Source organism: Cavia porcellus, unplaced genomic scaffold (genome assembly GCF_034190915.1).
Source record: "Cavia porcellus strain 051 isolate PalLab524CR breed Dunkin Hartley unplaced genomic scaffold, mCavPor4.1 scaffold_21, whole genome shotgun sequence".
Classification (NCBI taxonomy): Eukaryota; Metazoa; Chordata; class Mammalia; order Rodentia; family Caviidae; genus Cavia; species Cavia porcellus.
Genome location: NW_026947504.1, coordinates 6,739,557 through 6,754,110, shown reverse-complemented (window position 1 = coordinate 6,754,110; position 14,554 = coordinate 6,739,557). Strand labels below are relative to the sequence as shown.

At 37.4% G+C, this 14,554-nt stretch overlaps 1 protein-coding gene across 6 annotated transcripts in view; it reads right to left on the bottom strand.

Annotated features, from left to right (window-relative positions):
• The window catches only part of Matr3 (matrin 3), a 29,450-nt gene extending 14,926 nt beyond the window's left edge, over positions 1 to 14,524 (bottom strand). Inside the window, exons 1-2 of one of the 6 annotated variants that reach the window (XM_013141031.2) lie at positions 14,361 to 14,524; positions 2,601 to 3,690 (exon numbers count right to left, since the gene is read on the bottom strand). In XM_013141031.2, the coding sequence (XP_012996485.1) occupies positions 2,601 to 3,512 (912 nt within the window). In that variant the 5' untranslated portion in view covers positions 3,513 to 3,690; positions 14,361 to 14,524. Of the gene's footprint in view, positions 1 to 2,600; positions 3,691 to 8,839; positions 8,862 to 14,129; positions 14,268 to 14,360 lie in introns of those variants that run through there. The other 5 variants (XM_013141034.3, XM_013141033.3, XM_023560540.2 and 2 more) reach the window with 5 other exon arrangements.
• Between the last annotated feature and the right edge of the window lie 30 nt (positions 14,525 to 14,554).

Here is a 14,554-nt window from a genome sequence, read left to right as displayed (position 1 = left end):
ATAAGTATTAAAATGGAAATATGAATGTAAGTGAAAAGACAGCAGACAGAAGGGGTGTAGTGGGCAACTTTAAGTGAAAGGAACTCGGAGGAAATTTAAGATTGTGTAGGAAATTGATGTTCTTAACCTAGAAAGAAATAACAGCAAGGATATCACTCACCCAAAAATATATATATATAAAACGGACTCTCCATGATAATCATTAGATGCTTTTCACCTCAATTTATTCCATATTAAGAATGTAAGTTTTGATCGTGTAGGCTATTAAACAATATCACTAAATGAAAGTAACAGATTTTCCAAGTTATGCAGCAATACCAGAGAGCAGGATTAGATGTTTAAAATTTTTCATTCATTATTTCCATCACAAGATTTCTGTATGTTATAAAATCAAGCGTCTACTGCTAAAGTGTATAGTTTTTTCAACGATGCACAAACATAGAAAAACATTAGCTAAATTAAGACAACATTTAAGAGAAGCCACAAATTGGTCCAATTTACAAATACAGATTTTGTATATCAAATAATTTTTTAAAAAAGTTCTACAATAGTTCCTAAATACACTCAGTATTTTAGCAAAATAACACAAACTGGCTTGGTATAACCTAAGCATGTTTTTACAGACTAACCTCTTGCACTACGGTTACTTTTGAATCTAAAGTTTCATCAAATATTTTAACTATATTTTTGTTAATTTGGTCCCATTTAAATTATTAGCTTCCTTTAAAATCTAGAAAGTAGCAAACTTTAGATAAAATCGTTATACATAAAAACAAACTTTTTTTGGAGACAAGGTCTCACTATGTAGTCTGGGCTAGACTCCAAACTTGAGACCTCCTGCCTTAGCCTCCCTCATGCTGGGATTACAAGTGTGCGCCACCACACCTGGCTAAGAACAGAAATTTTTATCTGATAAACCCTCTCAAGATTCTTCTGTTTCTTTATGATATCTCAACAGGTTTTACAGCTCCAGTAGCAAAGATTTCAGGATCCTTAACATCACTCTGAGACATTAATTTCCTTAAAATTTAGAGATCTCAAACAAAAATTTAGAGATCCTTACTGAAAATATTAGTCTATAGAACCATTTCTGATGTTTCTTTAAATGAGGAAGAAGTAACACAGAAAAATTAAAATCATCAAAATGTAATGAGCCTTTTCATTACATTAACTCACACTAGATCTAAACCTTGAAGTTTAGTACAGAGCAGGAACAAATTCCATGATATGTTTACTATATCCAATAATTTAGAAAAGAACAGTAAGACTACATACCAAATAAAAATTTGCTGACTTCTCAGTTTGCAATTCTAGGTCTTCAATTAAAAACAAATCTATGAACCTAAATTTAGCATTTCAGCTAATGTATCTTGACATGGATTAAAGACGACTAAAAGACAAAAATGCTGAGATCCAAACATAGGGAAGGGAGTGACTGGTAACTCTTTACTCAAAAATCAATACTAAAAAATGCATTTCAAAGTAATAAGATATGAAAAGAAAATGACCCTTAGAGATGTTACTGTAAAGAAAAACCCCGTAACAGTAACCATCAAATCAGTTTCATGGCAGCAACTTATTCTAGTTAAGTCGATAACTATAGCACATCGGGAAAAATGGATGGTCACAGATTATAGAACAAGTTAGTGGGGTGTTTTAATGCTGACTTTTAAGTCAACTACAATATAGTTTGAAAAAAACACCCACTGAGAACAAGTAATGCTGAAAAAGTTGAAAGAGAAAGGACAACATATTTAAAAGGGCATTTTGAAAAAGTTCCCATTTTGCCAGATGTATAATTAAGGAAAAGGAGAATTAGATTTTTTTTTTCCAAATGACTATACCAGAAGTCTAGTAAGCCTAAGTCAGAAAAAGATTTGTTTATGAGGAACACAGAGCAGGATACCGTAGTAGCTGATTTATCCAAGTCTCTAAAGGGACAGATGCAATATGGGATAATAATAAAAAGTGAGTTCTGAAGTATGTTTAAGAAAGTTGTGGAAAAGGAGAAAAAAAATGATGAAAAATTTCAGTTGTATGAGAGTCTGTGTTAAAGGGAAATTAAAAAAGGAAGAATGAACTAATCTAAAATATGAAACATACTGAAACAAACACCAGGGCTCTACATTAACTCTTTCCCTGTAGCCACGGATAAAGAAAAAAAGAGAATTGTTCAAGAATACATCTTTACTACATACAAATCAGCAATCAAGACAGATGGAGAGCTGAAATCTAGTATCCTAAATGGCAGAGTACATTGACTGTAGAAAAAATACTTAAAACAATTCAACAAAGCAGACCAAAAAACCTGCTTAAATATTGATTAAGAAGAACATATTGATGCCAAAAACCAACAAGATAATCCCAATGGATGATAGCTTTGTGGCTAGAAGTAATCTAGGCAGATTGCATTAATGTAAAGCCCTGGTTTAAAATGCTCAAAAACAATTACCTTTCCAAATAAAGTGTTCTCAAAAGTATAAAAATTCTTGATCAACTCAGTGTAATCAGACTACAGAATCAGAGCAAAAGATATAGGTAAATACAGAATAGGCACTAAAATGTAAAAGAAATTAGAAGCATCTGTTGCATTAACTCACCTTATTAGAATGAACTGGCAAATCACATATAGAGCACAGATGGGGATAACCCTTCGGTAAGAGTCCATGGAAGTCTTCAATATTGCTACTTGGAGGAGCGCCCCTCTTTTTCTCAAAGAGAGATCTCTCTTGTAAGGGACCAGGACCACGTCCCATTCTCTCATACTCACTGTCAAATTTATGATAGTTATGCGAGGTCTCACCAAAAAAAGAGTCATCCCTACACCTTTCTCCATCTCTTAATCTGTCATCTTCATAATCCATTCTGTCATAATAACCAGATTCTTGAGAACGACTTCCATGGTCATAATCAAGCACTGGGTTGAGACTAGGACCACGATCATCAAAACTATCTCTTCTAAAGTGCCTTTTTTCTTCCCAATCATCCCTAGGTACTCTGTATGGTGGCTCTCGTGTAGCAGATCTGCCATCTCTACCATAACTCAATGTAGGGCCTTCTTCAGTTCTCCTCCTCTTAAGCTGCAGAAGGATTTGGGGCAAATTCTCAGGAGTAATCTTGTCCTCTGGATAACGACTCAGTTCATCTAAGTCTCTAGCAGACAGACCAAAGCTGGCCAAAATGTTACTGGCCTGGTCTGCATCTCCACGGTGTTGAGAAGACAAAGGGAGTGGACCTCTACTTCCAATGTTAAATATAGACTGCAAATTATGGGAAGAAGTACTAGCAGAAGACAGTGCACTATGAGCTCCTTGTTGATTCAATGAAGAACTCATTCCAAGATTCATTAAACTAGCAAGGCGTGCAGTACCCTGGTTCATCCTTCCAAGAGATGCTGGCATACTTAAAGACTGGGTAGCAGCAGCAAGAAGGCCTATTCCTGCTGCAGACAGGTCACGCCCATGACCCTGTGAGTCCCTACCGAGAGATGACTGCTGGAATGACTTGGACATCGTAGCACTATCACTTGTCTATTTTATAGATTTTTTTGAAAAAAAATTTTTAAAAGATGGCCAAAAAGAAAGCTCAAACTAGAAAGCTAGGTTAACTTTGCTTCAAAAATGGTAACGCCAAGAAAAGGATCAATAAGGACTGTAGAATCTTCTTCAAGCTGAGAACCAGCAGACAACTCTGTAGAAAAATAAGCAGTTTTAGTCATAAATCCCTTTAAGTAGATGCCGTTTTTTAAGAAAAAAAAACTTACGCATCATGTTGATTAAAAAACCATTTAAGATCTCAAACTTACAAGAAATTTAATACGTATCTTAAACAGATTCCAGATGTATGCAGAGCCTGCATATATTTAAAAAGTGTTTTTTCATGCTAAAATTCAACTATTAAAGGGAATTTATACTGAGCTTAAAAACATTTAAACTGAAGGAATAGATGTCTGAGTACATCAAAATTTTAGTGAAAACACAGATGGGTTTCTTCTGTAGAAGAACAAAAATACAACCTATAGCATGATGCTTAAGTTCCAGGAGAAGACTTTAAAAAAAAAAAAAAAAACCAGTAATAAAAAACAAGGTCAGCAAGTCAAAGATGAATCAGTTGTATTCTGCTTTAGAAAACGAGACCTACTATCACTATCAGAAAGGACCAAGTAAAATCACAAGTAAACGAAGTTTAGGGGCTCAAGTACCTAATATAAGATCTAAGACCAAATAATAGTTGAGACCTTCATACAGTAAAATCAATTTGAGGTGAAGACAGATGTGATAAAGAGTAAGTAATTTCCTACAGGTTTAAGGATTTCAGCACAAATTTAAGCCATGACTGATTTCTTTTAACTGATCTACATCAGGTAGTTCTTATTTCATATCTATTCTTAGACAATGTAAGGAGAACCAACTTGGCCAGCATACAAACAGAAAACCTTCTAAGAAAAAAAAAAAAAAAAAAAAAAAAAAAAAAAAAAAAACCCAATATAGAAAATGCAAGGTGTGATTTAAAGGGAAACACCCCAACTTTGCAACTATCAGCATTCATTTAACACTAGTATTACAGCACCTCTAGAGCTCAAAATACGTAAAAATTAAAAGTGAATTCTTGATTTCAGATTTCTGCCAACTTTCCACAAGAATAGCCCAATCATCTGAAAATTTTTAATTCTGATTAGCCTTCAAGATGCATACCTAGATGAGATTTTTTTCATTCTTTCTTAACTCACTGTATTATCTCAAAAACTGTCGAAGAATTCATAAACCATTTACACACGATTCTCATATAATATTACTTTAAAGATGTACACAACAAATGTTTAACCACATACATATAGAGGTAAATCTGATGCCATTTGCTATAGAATTCTATTAACTGCTTATTAGGCTTTGTTTGTTCAGCTATACACTTAAGTACCAGAACTTAAATATTTTAAAGTTTATTACACAAAAAAACTAGGCATCATCAATAGTTTACAAGTCTATTATGGGAAATGACAGATCACAGCAAAGATATACTTGACAAATTACAGTGGCAGAGGAGTTATAAAATAAAGTTACAGGCAAGAAAGACTTAGATCAGATTTTTTAAAAACAGATGTAATAAAGACACAGAAATGCTATCAAAGTTGGCTGAGCAACAGATGTTCTTGTACACTAAGAAAGATGGGTTTGAGAAAAGACACCAAAGAAACTAGTTCTGGACAAGAGCCACAATGTAAACTAATGAAAAGGTAAGATTAAAGACAAAAGTGAATGAATTTTAGATGAAAATTTCTTTGCAATGTCTTTAAATGTCAAACAGAACACCAATTGAGATACCATGTCCACTGGGTATTGATAGGGCTCTAAATTTTCATGTGTACTTTTATTTTTAAAAATCAGTATGCTGGACTGGGGATTTAGCTCAATGGCATAAGTATCTGCTTGGCAAGACAAGGTCTTAAATTCAATCCCCAGTACCCAAAAAAAAAAAAAAAAAAAATCAAATCAGTATGCTTACAGGGACGTTCAAGATAATTTCTTTTTTAAAAAAAAATAGGTTTAATTGCAGCTTTGATCTTCATGTTATAGTCAAAGCATTTTATTTCTGAAAAGCCAGTCTTCTGAAATAACTTCCCTCAGAAAAATAATGGTTATTCTGATAATATATTAAAAAACTATCATGATTCTAAGGTAATATGATTAAATTATAAAGATCAATTTTATTTTTGGCGCCTTATATGAAAATAGTGGATCTGGAAAAGTTAAGAGAAGGTAAGAGATGATAATTTTAAGACAAAACAGAAAATGGATGTCAGAAAAACTTAGGAAAGTGGCAAGACAATGTAAACCCCTGCAAAGTTTAATTTCATGAGACTCTAATATTTTTAAGATATACTAAGTTTCGACAAGGACATTACAGTAGCATTACTGAAAAGAAACCAACTTGGATTTTCTATTAAAAAAACCAAACTAATAAATATTTTTATTAGAAAAAAGAAATTGGAAAAATCAGACATTATAGCACTATTTAGAAAATTCTCCGCTGATCAATGTTGCACCTAAATTTATTTATTATCCATTTCAGTACTGGTGGATTGAACCCAGAGAGTTCCACCATTGAACACAGATCTTTCTACAAGCCTAGCCTGACCTCAAACTGGTGACACTCTTGCTTCAGTCTCACAAAGTACCTGGGAATGGAAGGCAGATATGAGCCAATACCAAGACACTACACTACTAAATATTTACAAAAGATTTGCTTTTTAAAGTGTTTTCCTGGGCTGGGGATGTATGTAGCTCAGTGGTAGAGCGCTTGCCTAGCATGCACAACACCCCAAGTTCAATCCCCAGTATCATTAAATGAAATAAACAAACATGTTTACTCTTGTAACTGTCTTTTCATAGTAAACTGCAAGAGAAATTTATTCAATTTTGAAAATAACCCATTTGAAAGAACTCATCTAAAAATGCAATGTCTGCAATCCCAGCAGCTGGGAAGCTGAGGCAGGATTGCCTCAAATTCGGGACCAGTGTGGACTACACAGATAAAAGACCAGGTTGGACTCTGTAGAGAGATCCTATCTCAAACAAACAATAATAATATAATAAAACAAACAATAATAATATAATAAAAAAATAAATACACAATGTCAAAATATAATTTACTCAGCCAGGTATGGTGGTGACCATGTCTGTAATCCTAGCACTTGGGAGGTGGAAGCAAAAGGATTAAAAAAGTCCCAGAGTAGCCTGGACTAGATAGCCAGGTCTGTCTCAAACAAACAATAAGAACACCAATTTATCCATAAACTCAAACATTCTATCCACATTATGTATAATTTCATTTCATGTGCCAGGCATGGTAGAGCATGCCTATAACCCCAGCACTCAGGAAGTTGAGGCAGGAGGATCACTTTAAGAGTTCAAAGCCAGCCTGAGCTACAAAGTGAGCTCAAGGCCACCCTGAAATGCATAGCAAAACTGTCTCAAAAAAAAAAAAAAAAAAAAAAAAAAAAAAAAAAAATTTACTTCATGTTACAAAGTTTGGGGGTATGGGAGTCAGTGATAGAGCATGCACTAAATAAGAATGCAGTTTGGTGTAATATGATAATCAAATTACTAACAAGTACATGCGTTTAAAACATTTTATAGGTAACTTCAAATAACATGGAATTTAAACTTACTTCGTTATAAACATTTAAGTGGTTGTAAAAACATAACCTGGCAGCTCACAACTGTAATCCCAGCACTCAGGAGGCTGAGGCAGGAGGATGGTGGTGAGTTCAAGACCAATGTAGGCTACAAAGTGAGCTCAAGGCCAGCCTGAACTGCACAGAGACCCTGTCTCAAAAACAAAACAAACAAACAAAAAAAAACAAAAACACATAAGCTTTACATTTAACATCTAAACAATTGTTCCCTATGTATAGATAAAGAAATGTTTCAGTTGGGGCTGGGGATTTAGCTCAGCGGCATAAGTGCCTGCCTTGCAAGTGTGAGGTCATGAGTTCGATCCCTGGTACCGATAAAAACAAAAACAAAACAAAACAAAACAAAAAAAAAAGTTTCAATTACAGCTGAGCATGGTGGCATGTGCCCATAACCCAAATACTCTCTCCGAACCTGAATGAAACAGGAGGATTTCAAATTCTAGTCCAACCTGGGCAACTTCAAGACAGGAAGACCCTGCACCTCAAGAAATTAAAACAAAAACCAGTGGGGGGAGGCTGTTGAGAATATAGTGAGTGAGTGTGGAACCACCACCAGTAATAATAATTTTAGTCACAGTGGCACCCACTTACAACAAACGAACAAGGCTGTTTTAACTATTTTTCCTTTATTTTTCTTCTTTTAAAACAAGGTACTGGCCGGTTGTGATGCACTTGGAAGGCTGAGGCAGGAGGATACCTGAGTACAAGCCAGTCTGGGCTACATAGTGAGTTCAAGGTCAGCCTGAACTGCACAGTGAAAGAAAGAAACCTTATCTCAAAACAGACACAAAACAATGCTGGCCAGGGATTTAGCTCAATGGCTCAGGTGCTTGCCTGGTAAGGGTAAGGTTGTGAGTTGGATCCCCAGTACAAAAAGAAAAAAAAGAGAAGGAGGAGGCAACAAAAGACTAGATATTATATAGCCCAGACTGGCTTCAAACATGATCTTCCTGTTTTCACCTCCCCAGTGCTAATACAGGTGTGCATCAACAATCCTAATTCTTTTCTTTTTCATTCACAAAATCTTATGCAATAGATCTTAAAGAACTTACTTACATAATTACTTTCCATTTTAAAAGGATTAGAAATTGCTCTCTATTTTAATTTTGGACTCCTATTTTAACTAGTTTACTTCATACATCTTTGTCTGTTTTTTTGTTGTCGTTATTTTAGGGTACTGAGGATTGAACCCAGAGTCTGGCACATGTTAGGCCAATGTTTTACCACTGAGCTATATCCTCTACTTTCAACATATTTTATAGCAAGAATTTCATTTAAAATTATATCTGAGGAACAATATTTTCCTGAGTCACTTTAGAATTTTATAGTTAAAAAAAAAAATCTTATACTGTTGTGTTCAGTACTGTCAGTACCATCTCATCTCAGTATGACATATACCTGAGTAACCTAATTTTTCTTTTAGTATAATTACTTAATTAAAAAAAAAAACCTTAAATAGTAAATCCCACAGGGTTTAAAGTCTGAAGTTTCTTTTTTCCTCCAGTTTTATACAAAGCAGTGCAGTGTTATGACACAATAAGAAAGATAAAGCATTATAAAATATAGTGCCAGGAAGGCTAAAAAAATCAAGCATTAGTATTTATAAGTGCTTTAAGGCTACTGCTCTTAATTCATCTGACAGACCTGAATTCAACTTCCTAGTCCACTTCTGGATCCTTAGGCTAATGATAGGTACGGAAGCTGCAGAAGACAGAACATTTCACATTAATTAGAAGAAATTCCTATTCAAAGTTGAAATTTTTATGTTCCTCTATCCCAGATTTAAAGTTTTCCTGCTGGGCGTGATGGCACATGCCTGCAATCCCAGTGCTCAGAAGTTGAGGCAAGAGGATCACTGAGAGTTGAGGCCAGGCTAGCCTACAAAGTTGACTTCAAGGCCAGCTTAAACTGCATAGTGAAACACTGTCTCAAAAGATCCCCAAAAGACAACAATAAATTTTTTTCCTGGTGACTTTCAATTAGATGGAATGCATTCTCTGACTACAACTACCCAAGAAACTCATCATGTAATCACAGAAGAAACAGAAATTTACTTATTTTCTCCTCTGGTCCCTTAACACTCTACTCTCTCAGCTTTTACAAACATTTGTACGTTTTGATTCTACATGTACTTGTACTGAGTTTTTAAAGCCCAAGTAACTTGATGTGAACCCTGGTTGTACTAAAAAATAGCTGTGCGACTTTCAGCAAATATTAACCTGTGTTTATTTCTGAAAATGTAAAACAGGGGGGAAAAAGTGCTTTTTTCCCAACACTGTAAGATTTAATAATAAACTGAGCTACATAAAACATCAGAGTAGTGTCTAGCACATTATGGGCATTGTCATAAGCTATTTTATAACTTGGTCTTCATAAAACAAAGTAAAACTAATGGCTATTTATTTTTTGGTGACAAAAACTTTAAAATGAGTACCACAAGGTTCTATTCAACTGTACTTCTTTTCAGAGCTAGAATTCAAATTTGAGTCTTACACATCTCACAGAAATCACTTGTTAACACACTCCCATGTACTTGCAAGACTCCTGTGGTACAAACTAATCTAATCACTTTTATCAGTCCTTTTACAAACAAAATAAAAAGCTGAGTGCAACCCCTAACTACTATCCCCAATACATTTTTTCTCCTCAACTTCTGGAAGGCTATGGAAGTGGGTGTCACCTGATTTTTACTTGCTTTTTATGTAACAGTTAAGCCTACAATTTCCCCTACATTATCAACACTATTATATATGCACATATACGAATGCATCTTGTAGATGAAGGACACATGCCCTTTCCAATTTATCAAGAATACAGCTATGGGGCTGGAGATTTAGCTAAGCGGCATAAGCGCCTGCCTCACAAGCAGGCAGTCGTGAGTTCAAATCCCCGGTACCCATAAAAAGGAAAGAGACCAAAAAAAAAAAAAAAAGCTATGAACATTTCTTGGTGTCTTCTGATGCCTAAATGCAAAATTGAATGGTATGTTCAAGAATGGCAGGTCCTGTACTTGCACAGATATCAGTAAGCACTAAAACTGGTTAGTACCAGGTGCTGGGTGTGGTTTACTGGTACAGTGACTGCCTAACAAGCAAGACCCTAAATTAAGATACCCAATCACAAATAAATACTTGTAAAGACAATAACATAAAGGTGATTTCAGTCTTCTTACAAAATATTTTAAGTATATAAACTGTTTACATTACAGTTTCCACTAATTCTTGTGTTAAATGCTGAAATAACTGGCTTCAACTTTTGTACATAGTTTTACATGTATAGCATGAATTCCTCTCCCGTGACTTACACACCACACAGGGATGTTTAACATACTATCACAGCCACAAAGAGGGAAAAATCCACAAGATCATTTTTTAAAAACTGTGTTATTCATCATTATGAAGTGAAAGCAATAGGTGCTGCAAATAAATTCTAGTCCTATTTAGAGCCTAATAAAAGACTACTTTCTGTATGTCTGTTAAGACACCTACCATAGTGAGACAGGGTCTCGCTTTGTAATCCAAGCTGACCTTAAACTCACTCTATAGCCCGGAGTGGCCTCAAACTCTAAGTGGAACATCCTGCTTCAACCTCCTGAGCACTAGGATTATAGGCAACTGCCACCACGCACAGCTTCTCTTTACTTTTCTTATCCAGGTGCAGTAACGGGAGAGAATCCTACTCCCCCCGCCCCCACGACCCTCTTTATTTTCCTACTAACCTGCTGTTTCTGCCTCATAATGGTACCAACAACTAACCACAGGTTACTGGGATTCTAAAGCAAAGAGAATGTCAAATATTTCATGTTAAGTTTTTAGGATGAAAAGAAGTACTTTCAAATATGCTTTTTAAAAATGTTTTAAACCTTATCTTTTGTTACTACTCATGTAGATTTTCTTTAATTTCTAAGGACCTCGAAGTTGGGTGTGATGGTGCCCGCCTGGAATCCCAGCATTCAGAGGCCAAGGCAGGAAGATCACAAATTTTAGGTCAGCCTAGTTGACACAGTTCAAGGACAGCCTGACTATGTAGTGAGACCTTGTCCCAGAAAAATAAAAACCAACCAGCCGAACAAAGAAATACGTACTTAACCCATTACCTTGTTTTATCTCTGCTCTACTTTTAATTACCCACTATTTTTTTGTATACACTTCCCCCACAGACACCAAGGTAATGGGATTGACCCTCTAGTGCCTTTGCCCTAAGCTGTGTCTTGATCCTTGCTTACTGAGATCAAGCCTAAGTCACTGAACTGATCAAACTGGGTTTGAATTTGTGATTCTCCTGCCTCAGCTTCCCAAAGTGCTGAGTGTGCCGGAATTACAGGAGCGTGCCACCACACTCAACTAGTATATAAGTAAACTTTTTTCTGAAGAAATGGCCTTAAGCCTAATGATCCACGAAGGCCTGCTTCAATAGTCTTAGAATGACCATGTATTATTAAAAAAGGCAAAACTATATTCCCAGCTTACAATGTTTCTATACCACTCAACAAATACAGTGTTGTCCACCGCAAATATTAAGCCAGTCATCACCTTTTAGAACCTAGATCATCTCATTTGCAATTTAAACTTGAGATGGGCTATAAGAACAAAGAAAAAGACCTTACAAAAGTAAATTCACCTTCCTGTGGAAATTTCAGAATAATACAAGGATGGAAATACATATCACCTGTAAGGTCAACATCCATGGGTAACATTTTAAGGTATATAGCTACTTTTTTACAAGCTCTTTTTAAAAATTGCAGTTTTCTTACATTTTTCTTTTCAGTTAAAATTTTTTATACCATAATCATTTTCCATGACTCTCCTCCCAAGATATCATAGTAAGCAGGTAGGGAGATTTTCATGATAAAATTAGCAGAACCCCAAAATTAAGTCTTCCAGAATCATTCCTGCCCCCTTGGAGACAGGGTCTAACTGTGTAGTTCAGGCTGATCGTGAACTTCCTATAGCCAAGGCTGGCCTCAAGGCATGCACTACCACACCAAGCTCTCAGATTCTTACTTTACAGCTTATTTATAATTTTTTGCTGTGTTCATAATTGAATCTAGGGCCTTATACATGCCAGATAACACTGAGTCAGAACATCAGCCTCAATCTTTCAGATCTTTACTGTTTAATAACTGCTACCAACGTTTATGCTCAGTGTTTGACACACTATTTTCTTGGGGACTGTAGTTAACTATGTAAACATCTTCTTGGTATTTATTCTATCCAATTTGGGACATGAAATATGATATCTCTGAAAGTATGTAATATCACTGTATTTCTCGGTTGTTAAAATTTTTAATTATCGATCCTCTATAAACCACGAGCTAAAATAAACCTTTTTTCCTTTAAAAAAATTTTTAATTATCATTAACTGAGTTGTAACAGTATGTCCACACTCCTTTAACATAAATTTTCAGAGATGAAGAGCTGTTAAATTCTCTTAGTTCAAAATGCAATGTAAAAGTTGTACACTGGGGAGTACAGCTCATTGGTAGACCAACTGCACAAGGCTCAAGTCCAGTATTTAAAAAAAAATACGCACACAAGTTAGGAAGATTTGTGAACACTTCCATACTATCTGCTAAGAAACAAATTCTTAAGTAATTTTAACGCAAAAATTTTCTACCAGCATGCTCTTTTTTTAAGTCTTATACAACCAACCAGAAAAATCTTCATGTAGTACTTCGATGGTATTCAGAAAGAGCAAAAGGCATCTGTCAGTTTTAGCAAAAATATTTCCCAGGCCTTTAGTTGCGAAAACAAACTAATGTTCAAAAATAGTGTCAGCGGATTTCACAGATGACGGGCTGAGCTTTTAAAGGTAGATTTTATGCTTCGAATGTTTACCCAAAAAAAAAAAAAAAAAAATCGAAATTATCTTTTCCCGCATAGGCAACACTTTAAATTGGCCTAAGAGAAAAATGTATTCGAATACTTAAAAATTTTAGCCAAAGCTGTAAAACACATAAACGCATGATCAGTACAAAATCCTCTGACACCGCCTACGAAATCAGCGACTCATACTATTCCAGCGTTAGAAAGACTAGAAATTTCAGAACCACCGAAGCTTTCTACAAATGTCTAGCTCAAAAACTGATCCGACAGGACTATTCCACAGAGGTTTTTCCACAAGAAAAGGCCACAGGGCAGTTGTGAGAACACGTAGGGCCCATTTATCTACGGTAAAAGTAGAACACAGGACAGACCACAGCACTAGCCAATAAAAAGAACAACGGTACGGAGGCTACACCACAGTGCTCCAAACCCTTTGTCTGGAAACCGGAAGGTCCCACAACACGCGAGTCTCTCAGGAGGAACCCAGAATAGTGTTTAGATAAAAGAAAAAAGGGTTGGGAGGTGACCTGACTAAACGAGAGCAACCCCGCTGCCCCTCAGTGTACTGAAGACGGCTTTCTCCGCGACGCAACACGAGAAACAGACGTTAACGTTTCATTTTTCGGCCATTTTTACGCGCCGGCGGGGGGGTCCGCTGCCCGGCTACAATCGCGCGCGCCGGCGGGGGGTGTCTGAGGCCGCTAAGCAGCGAGGAGCGAGCACGGCGCGAGGGCTGTAAAGAAACGCGGCTGAAAACTAGTAAGCCTTTTACGGTCTGCGAAATCCTCCATTTTGGGGCACGCTTTCAGGGGAAAAAAAAAAAGGTGAACACACTGCTTGGGACTAGCGCTACTCAAGAACTTAGCACACTTAACTATCTTCCCCAAACGGCGGGCTCTCAATGGACAGCCGGTCCCTCAGGCCTCGAACGCTCCTCCCTCGCCCTCAGCTCCGCGGCCCGCGTGTAACGGGCTCGGCGTCCCGCCCCCGCCCACAGTAAGCCCAGGACGTGGGAAGCTGGGCTGACCACCTGTCCCTGAAAACCTCTGACTCTCTCGGCACACCCCAGGTCCTCGACCGGCCGAGTATCTACCTCCCAGACCGCTCACCTCCGACGCCCGAGGAGGCTGGTTGCGCCGCCGCTGCGCTCCTAACATGGCGGCCGCCGATCAGGCGGCTCACATACGCAGCGCGGAGGGAGGCAGAGCAGGCGAGCGGGAGCGAGCAACACAGGCGCGCCGCCGGCTCCCCGCGGGCCTAGTCGCCGTCGCTGCCCCCTCCCAACGGACATGAACAGCCCCCAGCCACCCCACCCCGACTCTTACCCGCTTCACGCCTACCTTAGGGAAAGGGAGAGGGAAAAGGAGAGGTACCTCTCTCCTAGCGAGCGGGACGCGGAGGCTCCCACAATTCCCCGCAGCAACAGCGTTGGCAGAAGGCGGTGGCAGCGGCTGCAGCCCGAGAACTCACTCTCGCGAGAGCGCTTATTCCCCACCCCCTCAAGTCCCGGTTTGGCCGTGCCAGGCCCCTCCCC